At 34.1% G+C, this 21,047-nt stretch overlaps 1 protein-coding gene across 1 annotated transcript; it reads left to right on the top strand.

Moving 5' to 3' along the window:
- Window positions 1-1,254: 1,254 nt before the first annotated feature.
- On the top strand, window positions 1,255-20,194 carry LOC126819739 (uncharacterized). Its single transcript, XM_050547951.2, has 7 exons — window positions 1,255-1,454; window positions 2,796-3,401; window positions 3,798-3,971; window positions 4,567-4,776; window positions 6,039-6,203; window positions 7,959-8,063; window positions 13,147-20,194. The coding sequence occupies exons 1-7, from the start codon at window positions 1,382-1,384 to the stop codon at window positions 13,446-13,448; spliced, it is 1,635 nt and encodes a 544-aa protein (XP_050403908.1). The 5' UTR covers window positions 1,255-1,381; the 3' UTR covers window positions 13,449-20,194.
- The last annotated feature ends 853 nt before the right edge of the window (window positions 20,195-21,047 follow it).

The raw sequence follows: 21,047 nt of genomic DNA, 5'->3' as shown, positions 1-21,047 counted from the left end.
AAAAACAGAATTGTTCCGAAAAGCTTTCACGTAATTATCTCTTTTATCAATTATTTTAATGTTTTATATTTTACCTGTACAATATTTGTTTTACCAAATAGTTTAGTTTTAATTTGTTATGATTTTCCATCTATATTTTATTTAGGTTTTTTTTAAATCCTATTATATTGTTTTACCAAATAGTTTAATTATATTCTTGTATATCTTATTCTTTTACATTGTGTACTCATAATCATATATATTTTTGTGTAAGTGCCACAGAGCAGCTTTACAAGCTGGATTTTGGCGCTATACGAGTTCAATAAATTATTATTATTAATAACAGCGTTAACGTGTTCTCGACAGATGTTACTACTAGATAGATAACTATTAAATAGATATTTTATTTCATTACATAACACGCCCTTTCTACATTATGACAATATATATTAGGAATGAAAAATACCAAAAAGTGGATGATATACACATTAAGAAAGTATATACAAAATATAAACCAAAGTTATGAATACATGATAGTTGCTTGCACTTTAAAAAAAGTAATTGCCAGAGCAAACTGCTGGTTTAACATATGTTCGAAACAAAATGGTATGTTCAAATGAGGTATTAACGTTTTCTCGATATATATTACTACATTAAAACGAGATATTTCCCAAAATGCCCAGTCAATTAATTGGTGTTAAAATTGGTTATAATGATGATAATATAATTACAATATTTATAGGGCCTACAACATGGTTCATGATCTCATTGGTCGTTATCGAGAACAATTCTTACAAAACCGTTGTTTGTAACATCAAGAGTGGGAGAATTATTCTGGGTTTTAAAATGTTCAAAAGAAAACAAAACACACAATAAAGTTATTTAGATTGTCAAAAACTGTCCAGGTTCAGCCTACAAATGCGGTCTGAACCTTTTGAAAAATAAATATTAAATGGAGTTCTTTCCCATACACTAATAATTGAAAACAGAGTCTTTGTCTTTTTTCGGTATTTTCTAGGGTGACTCGGTGCATGATGTCTCAACATTTACCTCAACAGTTTTTTTGTTATAATGTTTTTTTTTGTCAGAAGATATTTTTGTGATCGTATTAAAATAAATAGATGATTTTGATAATAAATAAAAGAAACGAAAGGACAGATCGACTATTGTATCTGAAATTAAAATTATTTTTCTTTGTGAATTGCATAGAGTGAAGCGCCACCTACTGACAAACTCATACTTAAGCCGAATTTAGTGAGCGAAAAGAAGCTCGACGTGCCGAGTGAGGATGAAAACTCATCCATGTCTAAGTTGCAAGACGTCGTCTTAGATAATAATTAGCTAATCATAACGATACAGATGTATACTTAGATAAATTACAGCATATTTTCACTTCGACAGAATGTTGGTGGTTTTATTTTCCATGGTTATCGTGGGATTTGCTCACAGTGAAAACGAAATTAACTATAAGACAGGTAGGGCCTATATATTATATTGTGGGAATATAATATTTCTTCATATTAATAATATATCAAATGATCCAACAATGATCAATGAAACGTGGGTCTTGATGCATGGATGACACTTGCTTTGATTGATCACTGTTATTAGTATTGTTTGGGTGATGGAGGAAGCTTAAATACCAAACACAGACTCTCGCATCTCTTTTTTGTAACATGCTAGGCTAGTACTAGTAATACACTATACAGACAGGCCTTCAGGCTTCACATCTAAAAAATCAGGGAGAGCTGAAAAAAGTTCCCCAGGGATTGGAACAAATTGAAAATCATTCTCCTGGAATTGCAAACAGGAGATGACATGTGCAATCATACATGTATGTAAATTGTAATGTTCTTTATTTGATGAATAAAACACAACATTGCTATTATTATGTTTCTTTTATATTTTAAATAAAAAATAAAAATAGATGCATCTCAATATTTTCAGTTGTACTTCCTGTACCGACTTTTAAGTTCATGTCAGTTAATTACTAATATTTCTCAATAATTTCTTCCTTCGTTTATACGATAGAAAATGAAATAGTAGTTCATAATGTCTAAATTAAAATATCGTTTATATTCTTTATAATAGAGTATTTTAAAATTCATCAATAGCTAAAATTCCAGGTACATGTATTATCAGGGCTTGTTGTTATTTACGCCTGTATCAATCTTGAAGGCCTGCAAAAATTGCAATTGGTCCTTTACCCATTGGGGCCGTGGTGACTCAGTGTGTAAGATGCTGGCTCTTTTACCTGGAGGTCCCGTGTTCGATCCCAGTGTTGGCAGTGAAAGTTCATTAGGATTTTCCAGTGTGGTTCTTTCTTGTCAGTGGTGTGGGGCGAAGGGCCTGGCAAAGGATAATGTATATGCCTGCCTTTGTTGGTGGAGAAAAGTAAGATGTTGAACCACATTTCCTTCACCCTATTAATTCATACTGATCCCTTATCCATTTAACCCAATTGAGCCGTTTTTTTCATTCTAATTTTAGTTGTTTCATTCCAGTTATATTAAGAGTTTATTCTTTTAATTAATCCTTATCCCTGTACGTGTTTCCGCCGGTTACTTGGAAATGATCCCTTAGATTGGTCTAAATGCAGCGACAATGTGCACATGGAAAACAGACCTAAAACAGTAAACCGATGCTGGATTATCAACATTATGTTATTCGAAAGATATAGTAATGATCAATGATTATTAATCTTTATTTCTACGGAAATTTTTTATAATGTGATCTTTTGTAGAATATATTTTCTATTAATGAAGAATCCAAATGATGCTTTTTTAGTTTAAAATTGTTTTATTTTCTTTATTTAGGGAGTCATGTTGTTCCTAAAGTACTACTTAGTCCACCAACAAATCTCTCTACATTTTTAATTAGTTCAAAAGATATTTATTTAGTGTGGGTGCCACCAAGTGTTTATACCAATATACATGATGTCAACCTAAACGATACACCGTGGCTAGATGACAACACAACACAGGTATGGATGAATATGGATCAACGCCCATCTACTGTCACTGTGGAATCAACATCGCCATCTAGTGGTGAAAGTTCTTCAAGTGCGAACGACACAAATGTAAATATTTCTACGGTTGATTCAACGACACAAGTTCCAGACAGAATTAACACTAGTTCTGTGCCAGTGACTCACGAAAAGAGTGAGAACTCAAGTGAGTCTGCTAATATATCCAAAAGTCACTGCAAGTCATTTGCTTTTCTTAAAAATGGAACTTATTCTGGAGATTATTTGAATGCTCCCATTAGCAAAGATCTTCATCATATAAACAGTCAACAAATTCGTCCAGAAAATCCAGATGCAGAAATATCAACTATAGGGAATATTGGTATAAATGAAGTAATGGTGGATTTTGATAAAGGATGTGTTGAAGAATATATCATTTCTGTTTACAATGACACTGGTATGTAATTAGGCCTATTGCATCTATACAAGTTCATCAGGATTTTGCGGCATTGAAAACTTGATCACATACATGCTTTGCAACCCATGGGAAATCACTGTAGTTGGCGAGAAGATATTTATGACAATTAGAAAACATAAAAAGTTAATCGCCACAATAAGTATGGCAGTGCAGAGTTGTTTGTGTATACTTAGCACACAAAAACTGGTTATCTTGGTATCGACTTTGGGATGTTCTTCTCACAGATTAAATCCCCAAATACAGTGGTACCTGTAATATGACACGATATAGTTACAGTATAGACCAGGGCATCGTAATATCTTTAGTACATGATATGTATTTAGTACATTTTAATTTACATATATGTAAGTGTTTTTTTCCATTTGTTTGTTACAGGAGATGTTTTAATGGTGATGAAATTAGATGGTGATCAACCTACCGAGATTAATATAACAGAATTACAACCTAATACTACATATAGAATCATTATAGGAGCTCGATTTACATCCTCACATATCTTAAACTCCACTAGTTTATCTGTTAAAACTAAAGCTGATCCACAAACTAGAGGTAAACTTTATCTTTAACTCAACTAGTTTATCTGTTAAAACTAAAGCTGATCCACAAACTTAGAGATAAACTTTATCTTGAACTCAACTAGTTTATCTGTTCTATCTAGATCTGATCATGGAGATTGCGTATTCGATCCCTGCATTGGTCGAGAAAGTTCATCAGGATTTTCCGACATGCTTTCTCCTTGTCAGTGGTGCTGGACAGAGGGTCTGACAAGGACAACTGTCTAGTCATTCGGATGGGACAGGAAACCTAGGTACCTTGTATACATTGGCGTTCAAGTAAAAGATCCCTTGGTAGTTGGAATTCGATAAAAGAGTAAGCCATAGTGCTGCGGCCCGGGCAAAATTCTGCTTATAGCACACTGTATGGCGTATGCCCGTCTTCATTAGCTTAGTCAGAACAGTACGACGTTAAACCCCATTTCATATCATTTCATTTATATCTAATCCACAAACTAGAAATCAACTTGGTGCAGATAAGTAGGACATTTATAGAAGAAATCCCCATTTTATTCTCAACTAGTTGATCAGTATGTGTATATATTTATGTTTGTGTATTACAGTATGTGTATAATGTTTGTATATTACAGTATGTGTATGTGATAGAGCTGGTACTATTGGTGGTAAACAATTCTGTGATATTACAACCAGTACTAACACATGGTGTAATTGTAAACCTGGTTATAGTGGTATATTCTGTGAAATATGTAAACCAGGTTTTTATAAATCAGCTATGTTTTTTCCTTGTCACAGTTGTCCTTGTGCTCATCATTCATCTTCAGTAACCAGTTGTCACTTTGGTAAGTTATCAAGAAATTTGTCTTTTCGGTCAACTATGTGGGAGGTGAGCCAAATGTTCTCAGGCTGAATCATAGGCCTGTTTAATATGTGTGCTGGCTGTAAATGAAATTCATCAGTTATACATGATTTATTAGTATGGAAAACCTTTCGAAATGCTAGTTCTTTCCTAGCATGAACAACGTGGTGAAACACTAGCAAATTCTTAGCGTCTTAAGACTTAATTTGCAGTGTCTTTTTATACACTGGCTAGAGCGAAACTACTTGGCTGGTACTGTGCAATGGACTCTGTCACATCTGGATTCTGAATACTACGGCATATTGTGAAATCTGTCATCATTTTCATGTCCTGATTTATTTCCTTATTATTTCAACCAAAAAAGTTTTGAGCATTCCATATTCTGAATATTACGAATTTATTGTGACATAAATCAGAGGTCCCATCACACGATTTGCATTGAATTAACATTGTATTATCCGGCCTTCAATCCGTCGGTGTTAACTTAAAAAAGATTGACAAATAATTATATAATCTGCAATCAATTATTAATGAGATTAATACATGTACATGTGCGTTATTCTGTTGATTACCTTGATATCAGCATACTGACGCAACATCAAAGCCTTTGAACATTTGGCACGATTCTATGAATCTAGGGTACCGGAGTCTGCTCAATGAACCTTTGAAGTTACTGGATAAAGTGCGGGTGCTGATCTCGGTACTGTTGATGAAAACTTTTTTGATTGTGATGAAACCGCCTTGTTGTTTAGAGCATTGCCTGACCATTGTGTGGTAAAAATGCGAGCGCTATAGCAACGTAAATATTAAATTTTTACCACCAAATACAACATCGATATACAACCAAAGAAGATTATACTTCCAGTAATCGAAGGTACAATAATACTTCCAGTATTGATTATTCCGTCATTTTAAAGATCCTGTACAATGTTGGAAGTGACAGATTCCACTGTATATGAGTGTTCACAAATATTGTACGAACGTATGGATGGTGAATACCCATTTCATTAACCTCGTTAGAGCAGAAAAGTAAAAACTTAATTCCCAATTTCATTTGTTTATGAAGTAATACTTCTACTTCAGATGAACCAGTGAACAAAGAGCTTTGATAGAGCATGTTTAAAGCCTCAGTATGACATCAGAGAATAGTGAGCAGAAGTAGCGAATCAGTGTCCATGATTGACATGTTGGTCTTGTTTATAACTGCATGTATGTTAATAAAATGTGAATATGTTTATGTTACAGTGGAGGGATTTCTAGTATGTGATAAATGTAGAACAGGCTATACTGGTAATCTATGTCATCAGTGTGCTAACGGTTTCTATAGATACAAGAATAAATACTGCGTAGCTTGCCGTTGTAATGGCAATACAGATTCAACTGCCCATATGATGTGCGATCCTTATTCTGGTAAGTTTTGTATTGTGTAGTTGAGTAATTAACAGACTAATTAATTACTCAACACTGGTAGTGAAAGTAAACAGTCGTCTAATCTAGATTGATCATTTTAAACTATGCGACACTAGGAACCCAATATTTTTCAATGATTCTCAATGAATTTGAACAATTTGTCAACAATGGTTTGAAACTAAACATTAAATACAGGAACTCATGCTAAAACAGTGCAACTGAACGATACCCATGTTGTAGTGATAGTTTTTAAAAGTCCTCAGAAGTATCAAATGATGTAAACAAATCAGTCAAACTACTCAAAAAAATATAAAGAAATTTGTACATGAATAAAAACAAACAATGAAAATTAAAGAGGTATTATAACTATAACCATAAAAATGAATATAATTTTGATTAGAATATATTTATAAATCTTTTAAACCTCAAATAAAACAAAACAAGGCTGCTCTACTAGTGCTGTCCTATTAAAACCTATACATCTCAATGTTGGCTTGACAAATTTATCTCAATTATTACATATTTGGACATTCCTGATGTAACTGTACAGTCAAATTGTGCTAGATTTTTATACGCCCACATTTTCATGTGGACGTACATTGTCGTCGCCCCTGTCCGTCCGTCCGTCCACAATTGTTTGTGAACAGTAGTGTTGAAACTCAGGGCAAATTTTACTATTCGGCTATCAGTCTATGCTATCCGAACATATTCGGACTATTCGTGTGTATTTTAAATGTTAGTTTTGACGCATAAGTGCATGCAAATTCGTCTGATTGTACAGAGTGTGGTACATGTAAAGGCTAATATACCACACGGTCACAATTTTTATCCGATTTCAATGAAACTTGAAATATAGGTTTATCACCCTAAGATCTCGGTTCCTTTCGATATTCGCGCATATCGGACCGTAACTTCCTGAATTATGGCCCCTGATTGTACGGAAAATTGCGTTTTTAGCTTTTGGACCCTATAGAGGTCATAATTTTTATCTGATTTAAAAAAACGTATTATTATATCACCGTTACACCCTAAGGACGACCGAGTTTGAATTTCGTGAAAATCGGCCCAAAATTGACAGACAAAATGGCCGCCGTTCGTTCTCAAATAGCGTAAAAATATGGTATATCAAGGTTGTGGCCCCTATAGAGGTCACAATTTTTATCCGATTTTGTTGAAACTTGAAATAAATGTAAGTTTATAACACAAAGATCTCGGTTCCTTTCGATATTTGCGCATGTCGAATTGTAATTTCCTGAATTATGGCCCTTGATTGTAGGAAAAATCACTTTCTTTTGACCTTGTTTTCTATCCATCTCTCGAAAATGTGGGCGTATCCTGCCTGGCAGCCGCTGGTTTTTTCCTACCAACAAACACATCCATTGTGCTTAATCCATGTCAATCAATGACTACGTGACAAAGATAGGGTCTTCTGTCCAACCTCGTGGGTTTTCTCAGGGTCCTCTGGGTTCCTCCCACTGCTAAAGACCCCTCTTCAAGTGAATTATTGAAATAAAATTTAACCATTTGTTAGTCTCGAAATGACCTAGTTTGTGTCGGGTGGTCATTAAACCCCATTTATCTCCTGTAAGTGTTATCAGATTTTCTGGAAAAATGTAAACACATTTGACATTTTGATTTTATCCGATTATTGTCGTCTTTTTCTATTTACATATAAAGTGTTATTACTGGATGTTCAAAATAAGATATTCAGATTTGCCGAATATGGTACAAATTTTGTTTGTTTCTTTTTTCTAGGAGCATGTGTATCATGTATGAAAAATACGACAGGTTTTAATTGTGAAAGATGTCGTAAGGGTTACGTAGGTGATGCTCTCATTTATAAAAACTGTACGCATAAAAGTAAGTCAATTTTCAATTTTACACACTTCATTCCATGTATACATATTTTCATTATAAATATATGACGGAGGCATGCAATACCCTTAAAATGGTTGTTCTAAAAGGTCATATCTGTTGAGGCATAGTGTGCAAAGATCAATAAGATTTTGACAATTAAAAGGGGCATTATGCAAGAGCTAAATCTTCCTGTTTACAGGTCTTTCTTTATGCCTTAAGTGTTATATGAATTATTAATAAGACATTTATTAATTTACCAACAACATAATCAGCTCTCGATGCCATCGGATACTTGAGATTTTCAAATACGATTGACAGTTAAATTAAAACTGTCAAAATGATTGAATTAAAAAATGGATAATCAAGACTTTGTTTATTATCTTAACAACGGTAGCAATTCTTAACTGATTGTTTTGAAACTTTACATACTTATTCCGCATTGAGTCGTGACAAGGAATAGGGTCGCCTGTCCAACCTCATGGGTTTTTTCCGGTTCCTCTTGTTTCCTCCCACTGCTAAAGACCCCTATGTGCAAACAAATTATTGAAATAAAATTGAACCAGATGTTAGTCTCGAAATGAACTAGTTTGTGTTAAGGGGAAGTTAAATCCCATTTCTCTCTCTCTTAATTTTGATGCATGCCCGACCCCCTGGAGCAGAGCCACGCCCAATTTTTGTGTGTGTCTATGTTTCGCCTACAGGCCACAATTCTTAACAGATCCTTTTGAAACTTCGCATACCTCTTCCGTATACCCTACGGATGATCCCTATTGTTTTTTGGTGAATGCCTGACTCCCAAGGACAGAGTCACACCCATTTTTTATGCGCCCACATTTTCATGTGGATGTACATGTATATTGTCGTCGCCACTGTCTGTCCGAACGTCCGTCCGTCCACAATTGTTTGTGGACACTCTACAGGTCACAATTTTTATATGCCCACATTTTCATGTGGACGTATTATGCCGTTGCCCCTGTCCGTCCGTCCACAAACAATTGTGGACTCTCTACAGGTCACAAATCTTATCCGATTTCGACGAAACTTGAAATACAGGTGTATCCCCAAAAGATCTCGGCTGCTTTCGATATTGGCATGTATCGGATCGAAACTTCATGGATTATGGCCCCTGTTTGTACGAAAAATCACGTTTTTAGCTTGTGGACCCTATAGAGGTCACAATTTTGATCCGATTTTGTTGAAACTTGAAATGTAAGTTTATAACCCAAAGATCTCAGTTCCTTTCGATATTCGCGCATATCGGACAGTAACTTCCTGAATTATGGCCCCTGATTGTACGAAAAATCACATTTTTAGCTTGTGGACCCTATAGAAGTCATAATTTTTATCCGATTTAAAAAAACGTTCTATTATATCACCGTTACACCCTAAGGATGACTGAGTTCGAATTTCGTGAAAATCGGCCCAAAATTGACAGACAAAATGGCTGCCGTTCGTTCCCAAATGGCGTAATTTGAATATGGTATATCAAGGTTGTGGATCCTATAGGGGTCACAATTTTTATCCGATTTTGTTGAAACTTGAAATGTAAGTTTATAACCCAAAGATCTCAGTTCCTTTCGATATTCGTGCATATCGGACCGTAACTTCCTGAATTATGGCCCCTGATTGTACAAAAAATCACGTTTTTAGCTTGTGGACCCTATAGAAGTCATAATTTTTATCCGATTTAAAAAAACGTTCTATTATGTCACCGTTACACCCTAAGGATGACTGAGTTCGAAGTTCGTGAAAATCAGCCCAAAATTGGCAGACAAAATGGCCGTCAGTCGTTCACAAATAGCGTAAGAATATGGTATATCAAGGTTGTGGACCCTATAGGGGTCACAATTTTTATCCGATTTTGTTGAAACTTGAAATGTAAGTTTATAACCCAAAGATCTTGGTTCCTTTCGATATTCGTGCATATCGGACCGTAACTTCCTGAATTATGGCCCCTGATTGTACGAAAAATCACGTTTTTAGCTTGTGGTCCCTATAGAAGTCATAATTTTTACCCGATTTAAAAAACTTATTATTATATCACCGTTACACCCTAGGAACGACTGAATTCGAATTTCGTGAAAATCGGCCCAAAATTGACAGACAAAATGGCCGCCGTTCGTTCTCAAATAGTGTAAGAAAATGGTATATCAAGGTTGTGGACCCTATAGAGGTCACAATTTTTATCCAATTTTGTTGAAACTTGAAATATAAGTTTATAACCCAAAGATCTTGGTTCCTTTCGATATTCGCACATATCGGACCGTAACTTCCTGAATTATGGCCCCTGATTGTACGAAAAATTGCATTTTTAGCTTGTGGATCCTATAGAGGTCATAATTTTTATCCGATTTAAAAAAAAAAGTATTATTATATCACCATTACACCCTGAGGACGACTGAGTTCGAATTTCGTGAAAATCGGCCCAAAATTGACAGACAAATTGGCTGCCGTTCATTCAGTTCCTTTCGATATTTGTGCATATCGAATTGTAATTTCCTGAATTATGGCCCTTGATTGTAGGAAAAATCACTTTCTTGTTAGCTTGTTCTTTATCCATCTCTCGAAAATGTGGGCGTATCCTGCCTGGCAGCCGCTGGTTATCCGATTTCAAAGAAACTTGAAATATAGGTTGATCTCCCTAAGATCTTGGTTCCTTTCGATATTGGCATGTATTGGATCGTAACTTCATGGATTATTGCCCCTGATTGTAAGAAAAATTGCGTTTTTAGCTTGTGGATCCTATACAGGTCACAATTTTTATCTGATTTTGTTGAAATTTGAAATGTTAGTTTATAACCCAAAGATCTTGGTTCCTTTCGATATTTGTGCATATTGGACCGTAACTTCCTGAATTATGGTCCCTGATTGTACGAAAAATCACGTTTTTTAAGCGTGTGGACCCTATGGAGGTCATAATTTTATTCTGATTTAAAAAAACGTTTGAATCTAACACCGTTACCCCTTAATGACAGTAGCCCAGGTTAGGTGCAGAAGCGTAGGACGTTAAACCCCATTTCATTTCATTTCCTTAATGACAGTTGAGTTCGAAATTTGGTGAAAATCGGACCAAAACTGCAGGACAAAATGGCCGCCCCTTGTACGCAAACAGTATAGAAATATGGAATATCAAGGTTGTGGACCCTCTAGAGGTCACAATTTTGATCTGATTGTGATGAAACTTGAAATACATGTTTATAACCCAAAGATCTTGGTTCATTGCTATATTTGCACATATCCGATCGTAACTTTCTGAAATATGGCCCTTGATTGTACATGTACGAAAAATCGTGTTTTTAGCTTGTAGCCATCCCTCACAATTTTTATCCGATTTAAAAACGTGTAAATAAATCACCATTACACCCTAGTGATGGTTGAGTTCAAATGTTCAAAATCGGACCAAAACTGACGGACAAAATGGCCGCCCCTCATACTCAAATAATAAAAAAAAAATGTGGTACATGTATATGAAGGTTGTGGACCCTCTAGATGTCACAATTTTTATCAGATTTTGATGAAATTTAAAATATTTCTTTATATCCCAAAGATCTCAGTTCCTTTCGATATTTACGCATTTCAGACCATAACTGTCTGGATAAAGGCCCCTGATTGTACGGAAAATTGCTTTTGTTTTTAGCTTGTTTTCTATCCATCTCTTGCCTGGCAATTGCTGGTTAAACAAAATTTATACAGTCTATATATATATTTAGAAATTATCAACAAGTATTTCTGTTGAAATACCGTATGTAGTTATAGACGATATCAGAAGTTTGACTTTACCGTATGACTCAGGTGCTATTATTTAGCAGACGATGTTTATTATCATTTGGGAGTCATTGTGGGTAAGATGCTGACTCTCTAGTCTGGAGGGTGAGTGTTTGGTCCCTGCATTGGCCGCGAAAGTTCATCCACATTTTCCATCGTGGTTCCCCCTTGTCAGTGATGCAGGACGGAGGGCCTGACAAGAACAGCTGTCTAGTCATTCAGATGGGACAAAAACCAAGGTCCCGTGTACATATTGGCGTGCACTTAAAAGATCCATTGGCAGTTGGAATTCGATATAAGAGTAGGCCATAGTGCTGCTGTCCGGACAAAATTACCCTCATAGCACACGGTATGACGTATGCCCGTCTTCATTAGCCCAGTTCAGAGCAGAACAGTAGGACGTTAAACCCCATTTCATTTCATTTCATTTATTATCATTTATGTAATCAGGAATGACCTCTTACACGCAGTTATTGATCTTCAGAACCATTTCCCATACAAACAAATAATCACTCTCCTTAATATCAGATCATTCTCCTTAATTTCTAAATCACTCTTCTTATTAAAACTGGGAGAGCTTTTTAAGGGGAGCGATTTTTTTCTATTTGTTCATTAAGGTGACCTTTTTTTCGACTTTCCTCTGAAATGCAAAAAAAAAAAAAAACGACTGCAAAATAGTGCCCCTGAAAGTTCCAGTGGATTTTCGGACCTGGGTCCCCCATGTCATTGATACAGGGCTGAGGCCGGGCTGGCAAGGATAGCGCCTAGTGTTTTGGATGGGATGGAAACCGGGGTCCTGTGTACAAGTTGAAATGCATGTAAAAGAATTCAATTGGTGAGCTGACAAAATTTCCACCGTAGCACACTGTATAGCATATACCGATCTTCATTAGCCAGTATGTGCATTCAAAGTAGTGCAACATGTTGACTGTCAAGAATTGCATCATGATATATTATTCTGGGAAAATAAAACATGAAGTGAAATGGGTTTTAACATCCTACTGCTTTGCCCCTGCCCCTACTGGGCTAACCGGCATATGAAGAAAATTTTGTTAGGGCAGCAGCACAACAGCCTACTCATATATAGTATTCCAACTGCCAAGTTTACTTTTACGGGCATGCCAATGTGTACATGGACCCTCATTTTTTTTGTACCACAGACAAGAGGGGACCACACCAAAAAAATCCCTATGAACTTTCTCGGTCATCACCAGAATCAAATAATATCTGAGCCGCTGCAGCTCCCATTTGGGAAAATATATCAATATACAAGTATATTAATTCACGCAAGATTTTTAAAGAATAGTTTTACTTATTTAAGGTGATGTAATTAAAGAAGATATATTACCACTACCAGCTGGTTATATAGCGGCTATATGTGTTGGTATTATACTATTACTCTGTTTAATTGTTGGTTCCTTGGTTTATAAACGCTGGAATATGTACCCAGCCATGAAACCTTTCTGGACAGTAGAATTAAAAGAGGATCATGAAGGCGTTAATTTTAGTGCCGTCGAAGATCAGGAGTTCCTGAAACACACACAAACCAATGAAGACGGAGAATTCTACGAAAAACGAGGTGGAAGGGGAATGAAGTATGCTCAGTTAAGAGAAGATGTTTAAGGAAGATTGCAAAAAAATATTCCTAACTGGATTATGGTAATAAACAATTACCCAAGGTGTTTCTGTGGCAGGTATTAAAACAGAAACAAAAATGGACAATACTCACATATTTATAGAATAATATGGAAGACTTATTGTTTTTGTTAATGAAAAACAGCCACTGCTTGTTATTTGAAATTGATTGTTGTATTTTTTTTTATTGAAAAAAGTGATTTTATCAATAATCAAAATGAAGAAAAGTCGCTTTAGATTTTGACTTGCTTTTTTGTATTCAAAATCAAGGTACTTTAAAACTTAATAATTTACTAAATTTAGACCACTTTAACATAAAGATTCTCTTAATAACATTTTAAATGCATTAATTGTATCCAAAGCTGGTATCTTCAGTCTCATTCAATCTAAGAATTAAGAATGAGATACAAATGTGATATAGATTTAAGTATGTTTATATATTCAAAAATTTCCTGCACACATCAGAATATTTAAAATTACTGCATTATACCAAATTGTTTGATTAATATACTGAAAATATTATAATAATATATGCATGATTTATATATTGTGATTTTATTGTGATCTCGCTTTATGTGGTATAAATTGCACATCTGCTTAATTTTCATAATGAGTTATCTTTGTTTTAGATTTAGATGTCATAGACACTTGATTTTATTTTGGTTTTAATTAATACAAGGTCTAGTCACTACATGTATATAATTAGGTATGATTTCCTCACTTGACAATTGATTAAAGTCCCATTCACAAAATAAAACAAGGTACAGTATGTTATTTCTTGATACATATGACAAATCAAACACCAAAATGTAAAGAAATAAGCCATTAAAATGACTAATCCTCTTTGATTGGACATGCTAGATAAAATTGAAAAATTAATTTGAATATCATCATTTATGGCCCCATACATGTATTTGTTTGTTTATGTATGTAATATTTCAAAGATCTGTATTCAGTAAGAAAATAGATGTAATGACCTTTCTTGTTTTGGCAAGTGTTGCGCTCTACTGAAGTGTTCAATGTCAAATTGTATTATAAATTTTAGAAACTGGTCAAAATATAATGAAAGATTAAAAAAGGATCGGCAACCTGAAAACGCCATTATAAAAGCTAAATTTAACTCGTATCAGATAATTGTATCAGATAATTGTATCATGTGTCTCACATTTCAGCATTTTAGGCCAGCTCTCAAACAATCTTCTTTTAAAGAACTCTTTTAGTGTTTCGGGGGTTTGGATGGGAAATGGTTTAATGTGTGTGGTTTCGATTACCCACTACGGCATGTGAATTATAGAAGTATGATGGAACCATATGATAGTCCCGAAATGACCTAGTTGGTGTCGAGTGGATGTTAAATCTCATTTGACTCTCTCCCTCTTATAATGTTTTACTGGTAGTGGTTATAGCAGGATAAATATACAAAGGTCCTGAAGTGAATTTATTTATAGCATGTCATATTACATGAAATAAAGATTAATTTTGTTTTCACAAAATATCTGAAAAATTGTGAATTGTTTACTAGATTGCTTTGTCTAATATTTTTACGCTTTATAGTACTGTTTGAAATTAATTATTATTTATCCAACGAATTATTGCTATTTGTTAATGCTTTAAACTCCAAACAGGGTTCCCGCGGCTTTGTCAAAAAAATTTTCAAGGATAAATATACGTCAAATTCAAGGATTTTCAAGGACATTTTTTAGCCTAAAGTTACAATTTTTCATCTTAAAAATAACCAAAACATTACCAACTATCGTTATAATCTCATATTTAAAAGGAATTGAAGACATTTGAAACAAAATTAAGGATCTCAACTGAAATTCAAGGATATTTTCCTATTTCCGCGAAATTCAAGACCTTGAAAATGAAATTTTAAATTTAAGGATATTCAAGGATTTTCAAGGACCGCGGGAACCCTGTCCAAATGAGGGGTAAAAATCAGTTATTATTAGTTAATTGGAGGACTTGTTCTTTAATCAGATTTTGATTGCATCAAATCCAATCTTGGATGTCTTTCCAGTTTAAAAATCCACTTTTATTTGTAATGACAGATTTCCGATTTAAAATCTGCATGGTGGTATTGATTTTTATCTTTAAATTTAGATCTATTTATAACAATTTTGTTTTAAATTTGATTTAGATCATAGGTTTTGTTTATTAATTGATTAATTGAAATTTGATTTAAACATAATATAATAAATTCATTGTAATTTTTTTAAAACCATAAGTTTATTAATCTAAGCTTATTGATTGAAAGCGTGTTATTAATATGAATGAATTTCGATTTACATCATAATGTTAATACATTAATTTGATTGAAATATTTGTAGGAGTGGGGTGGGGTGGGCATCATCGAACTATAATTTTGCTGGAGGGAAATCTCATATCTTGTCCATTGAATATCTTAAATTTAAATATTCATTATACAACTCTCCTGGTTAAAATCTAAAGACATGTGAGTCTTTTGTTATTAAATGTGCAAATTTTATTTTTGTTGCTTTTCTTTTACAGAGATTTTTAAAATTTTATTTGAATTTCTATATTATGAAAATATACTACGCAAAATATTAATAGCTATACACGCTGATATTTACAATTTTAATTTTGTTGGTGATATTTGAACTTTATTTTTCTTTTCTATGTTTTCAGTATTAATTTATCTTATAGTTGTCTTCACATAATCAAGTTACATGTAGTTAGTAGATAAGTGTATATTGTTTCATACATATTTGTATTTCATTTTATACATAAATGTATATCATACAGAAATGTATACTATCAGTTCATACAGAAATGTATATCATCTTGTATTTCCAAGTGTTTTTAATGTCTTTTGGAATTTATTATCTGTGTCACTGAAAGCACATTAAAGGCACAATTCTGCCTCCATCTAAATAATTCCTGGCATAAATATCCCCTGAGCTTTGATTATTAATTGTTCTTGAAAAATGTACTCTGGACTTAGGGCAGTAAAACTTTTTCCTTTCTCAATTCAAGTTTTATTCAAATTTCAGTTGTTAGCACACAAGGTAAAAGTGTCAGTATTTTCCAATGGACAGATGACACCAACAAAGTTAAAAAAATATATTATTATTTGAATTATTGTATTTTAGGTATATATTGAGTTACAAACTTGACAAATAAAAGTAAGAAAAGTTTTATAGCCCTAACCCCAGTTCTTGACAGTCTTCCAGAATATACAGACATTATTTTATATCTGTGTTCTGCACACTTTATAGATTTACACTCCAAGAGAATTAAAGATGCATTCTGTAAGATTTAGATAAAAAGCTGGCCATTCCTGCTATACTAGTTCAATAATAGATAATGAGAAATGAATATATTAAAAACTTCATTCAAATTACTTTATTCTGGGTGAAGTTATGAGTTATGGCCATTTGAAGATGTAGTTAGATCGTTTGTTATCGTAGTAACGTTACTTGACAATTGAGAATTAGTCTCGATTATCTATTGTACGACATATCTTCATCGTTAAATTTTAAAATCTTGCAGGCATATTATTCTCTTACATAATGAATGCAGCTTTAATAATAGCCAGAATTAAAATATTGTAAACATTTCTTAGAGAAAAGAAAAAACTCTTTTATACAACTTCCCAAAGAGTGCTTCTTGCCTGTTTTTTTTATACGCCCACATTTTCATGTGGACGTATATTGTCGTCACCCCTGTTCGTCCGGACGTCCGTCCGTCCGTCCACAATTTGTTTGTGGACTCTCTAGAGGTCACAATTCATGTCTGATTTTGATGAAACTTGAAATATAGGTTTATCCCCAAAAGATCTCGGCTGCTTTCGATATTGGCATGTATCGGATCGAAACTTCATGGATTATGGCCCCTGTTTGTACGAAAAATCACGTTTTTAGCTTGTGGACCCTATAGAGGTCACAATTTTTATCCGATTTTGTTGAAACTTGAAATGTAAGTTTATAACCCAAAGATCTTGGTTACTTTCTATATTCGCGCATATCGGACCATAACTTCCTGAATTATGGCCCCTGATTGTACAAAAAATCGCGTTTTTAGCTTGTGGACCCTATAGAAGTCATAATTTTTATCCGATTTAAAAAAACGTATTATTATATCACCGTTACACCCTAAGGACGGCTGAATTCGACAGACAAAATAGCCGCCGTTCGTTCTCAAATAGCGTAAAAATATGGTATATCAAGGTTGTGGACCCTATAGAGGTCACAATTTTTATCCGATTTTTTTGAATTATGGCCCCTGATTGTACAAAAAATCGCGTTTTTAGCTTGTGGACCCTATAGAAGTCATAATTTTTATCCGATTTAAAAAAACGTATTATTATATCACCGTTACACCCTAAGGACGGCTGAATTCGACAGACAAAATAGCCGCCGTTCGTTCTCAAATAGCGTAAAAATATGGTATAACCCAAAGATCTTGGTTCCTTTCGATATTCGCGCATATCGGACCATAACTTCCTGAATTATGGCCCCTGATTGTAGGAAAAATCGCGTTTTTAGCTTGTGGACCCTATAGAGGTCATAATTTTTATCCGATTTAAAAAAACATTCTGTTATATCATAGCGTAAAAATATGGTATATCAAGGTTGCGGACCCTATAGGGGTCACAATTTTTATCCGATTTTGTTGAAACTTGAAATGTAAGTTTATAACCCAAAGATCTCGGTTCCTCCGGATATTCGCGCATATCGGACCGTAACTTCCTGAATTATGGCCCCTAATTGTATGAAAAATTGCGTTTTTAGCTTGTGGACCCTATAGAGGTCATAATTTTTATCCGATTTGAAAAAACGTATTATTATATCACTGTTACACCCTAAGAATTGCTGAGTTCGAATTTCGTGAAAATCAGCCCAAAATTGACAGACAAAATGGCCGTCGTTCGTTCTCAAATAGCGTAAAAATATGGTATATCAAGGTTGTGGAACCTATAGAGGTCGCAATTTTTATCCGATTTTGATGAAACTTGAAATGTAAGTTTATAACACAAAGATCTCAGTTCCTTTTGATATTCTCGCATATCGAATTGTAATTTCCTGAATTATGGCCCTTGATTGTAGGAAAAATCACTTTCTTGTTAGCTTGTTCTCTATCCATCTCTCGAAAATGTGGGCGTATCCTGCCTGGCAGCCGCTGGTTAAAAATAAATATAGATATCATTTATTTCGTATATTCTTCCATACAATAATAATACCCTGTGAGAAATTTGATAGTGTATTCTTAGAAGATCATTTTAGTGCATAATCTTTTTATTATTAGAATCGAAATGTGAACCACTTTTGCTTAGCAGTACATGGACATAGGGAGTCACTAGATTTTAGTAATTGTTCACAGTGTGCTTGTCATTAATGCACAGAAGAATTATTTATACTGTATGTAGCCTTATTCAATATGGTCAGCATCACCACCCTCCTTAAATCTTGTATAACCAGATCAGCTTAGAGTTATTTAATGAGGCATTAGCTATTGATATCTCGGCAGGTTGATGAGAAAGTAATTTTCAATTTTCATGGTTTGATTATAAAGTTACATAAGGGATGTTCTTATGAGATTGTATACATAATTTTAGAGAGATCTGTGAAACCATTGCTGAGGTATAGTTTTTATTAATCATTAAGAGTTTTACACATTTATAGCCTACAGTGTTTTATTGGGTTTAGTGGATGGTAGCTGATTGCTTGGATTTGCCATAATTATTGAAGTCTTTTTTTCTTGAAAGTCAAAATATGCAAGCTGCTTTTTATTTTTGTAAACCTATTCCAGTGCTTTTTGTTTTGAAACAAGATAATGTCAATGGATTGTTGTGGCTACTTCTGGTGGGAGTTTGATGCAAATTTTTTAAAAAAATTTTTTTAGTAATAATTGCACATTGTAACCCTTGAAATAACTGCATGAACAAATTTTTTGAACAGGCCTATTGATGTATGTGTACAAGATATAGTGACAATTTTCTTAATTTTTTTCTTATGTATATTTATTCTAATCTAATCTGTAAAAGAACTAGGTAATTACATGTAAGTCACATATACACATAGATTTGATATCGATCTATACTTATGACTCTAAATTAAACAGTGCCTTGAAGTTTGACACAATATATTTGTCCGGTAAATGGAGTTGAGCTTGGTATTAATTTAAAACTTCAAGTTTTAATGAACTTGCCCGGTTAAATAAATCTGGTTTTAATTTAATTATTACATTCATTTGGATGGTCACTGAAAGACACTGATCCGCAAGTGACTCTAGCATATAGCATAATAGTAACTTGTGATGAAGAAACAGTCAGTCAAATGCCTGGATAATCAAGCCTTTTAAAATATGGTTAGTGAACTCGTATTTATCTTAATCCATGACCATAATGCATCCTGGTTCACATTAATGAATTTTCTTTTTGTGTTTGAACTGTGATGAAAGATAAAAATTATAGTTAGTCATCATGGATATGCTAATTAATAGGTGTGATCAGTTTGCTAGTAAATGGCATAGAGAAAACTGTTTAATATCTTGATCTGTTTGGATTTATATATAGCTGTGATGTCACATTGTCTATAATATTTGTATTGTCTGCATTCCATATAATCATGATCTATTTTCATTCCACCCCATTATAAAAGTGCTTAAATGGTTGCTGGATTATTAATAAGAGTGTTCTAAGAGCTTTTTGTATTGTGTTATCATTCTGAAATTATACTGATAAAAATAAACACTGCACTTTCATATCACAATTATTGGACTTGTTTTTTTATTTGCATTTTGGACAAGGGAATGGTTCCTCAGTAAATCATAGCAACACAAGCGCAGATCCACAATTTCTTGTACTAGGGGGAACAATTCCTTAAGAGCCTGTTTGGTTTTGACCAGCAGACTAATGCAGTCTCTCAAAGGAAAAGGGCTATCTGGTAATATTCTGTTTGTTTTGGGTTTCGAATCTAAACTTTAGTTCCTATTATTTTTAACACTGGAGGTTAGCAAAGGAATGCTTTCGTCTCCTCTTGCAACAGAAACAGAGAGTTAATAAGGGACTGATATAAATTTTCTTGGTTCTACAGTTCACTATATAGAAATGCTGTACACACTACTGACCAAACAAAGATTTCGATGTAAATATACTATTCAAAATTGTAGGGGATATTTGATTTTTAAGTGTTATTAAAGTCACCTAATGAAACTGACGAAGAAACAAATGACAAAATGAAATGAAGTTCACATTCATCGATTTATTCCAAATGATCGTTAGACTAAGTAAGGCACAGACTGACCATTATAAGGGTAAAATGATACCCGGGGTCAAACAGCAAAGTTACCACAGCATCACAACCAAGTCAGTAACGGGTAAATCCTCCTCTGTTTGCCAAACAAGCATTGATCCGACCTGGCATACTCCTAATGAGACGTCTAAGGTCATTTTGGTCCAGATTGTCCCATTCCTGTTGCAACGCAGCAGCAAGTTCTTGGACATTGGCAGGACGTTGTTGACGTTGACGTAACCTCTGTCCAAGCATGTCCCAGACATGCTCGATGGGGGAGAGGTCGGGACTCAGTGCTGGCCAAGGTAATGTGGTGATGTTCTGTTGTTGG

This window comes from Patella vulgata, chromosome 1, assembly GCF_932274485.2.
Source record: "Patella vulgata chromosome 1, xgPatVulg1.2, whole genome shotgun sequence".
Lineage (NCBI taxonomy): Eukaryota > Metazoa > Mollusca > Gastropoda > Patellidae > Patella > Patella vulgata.
The sequence above is the reverse complement of the archived record's forward strand: the minus strand, read 5'-3'. Positions and strand labels throughout refer to the sequence as shown.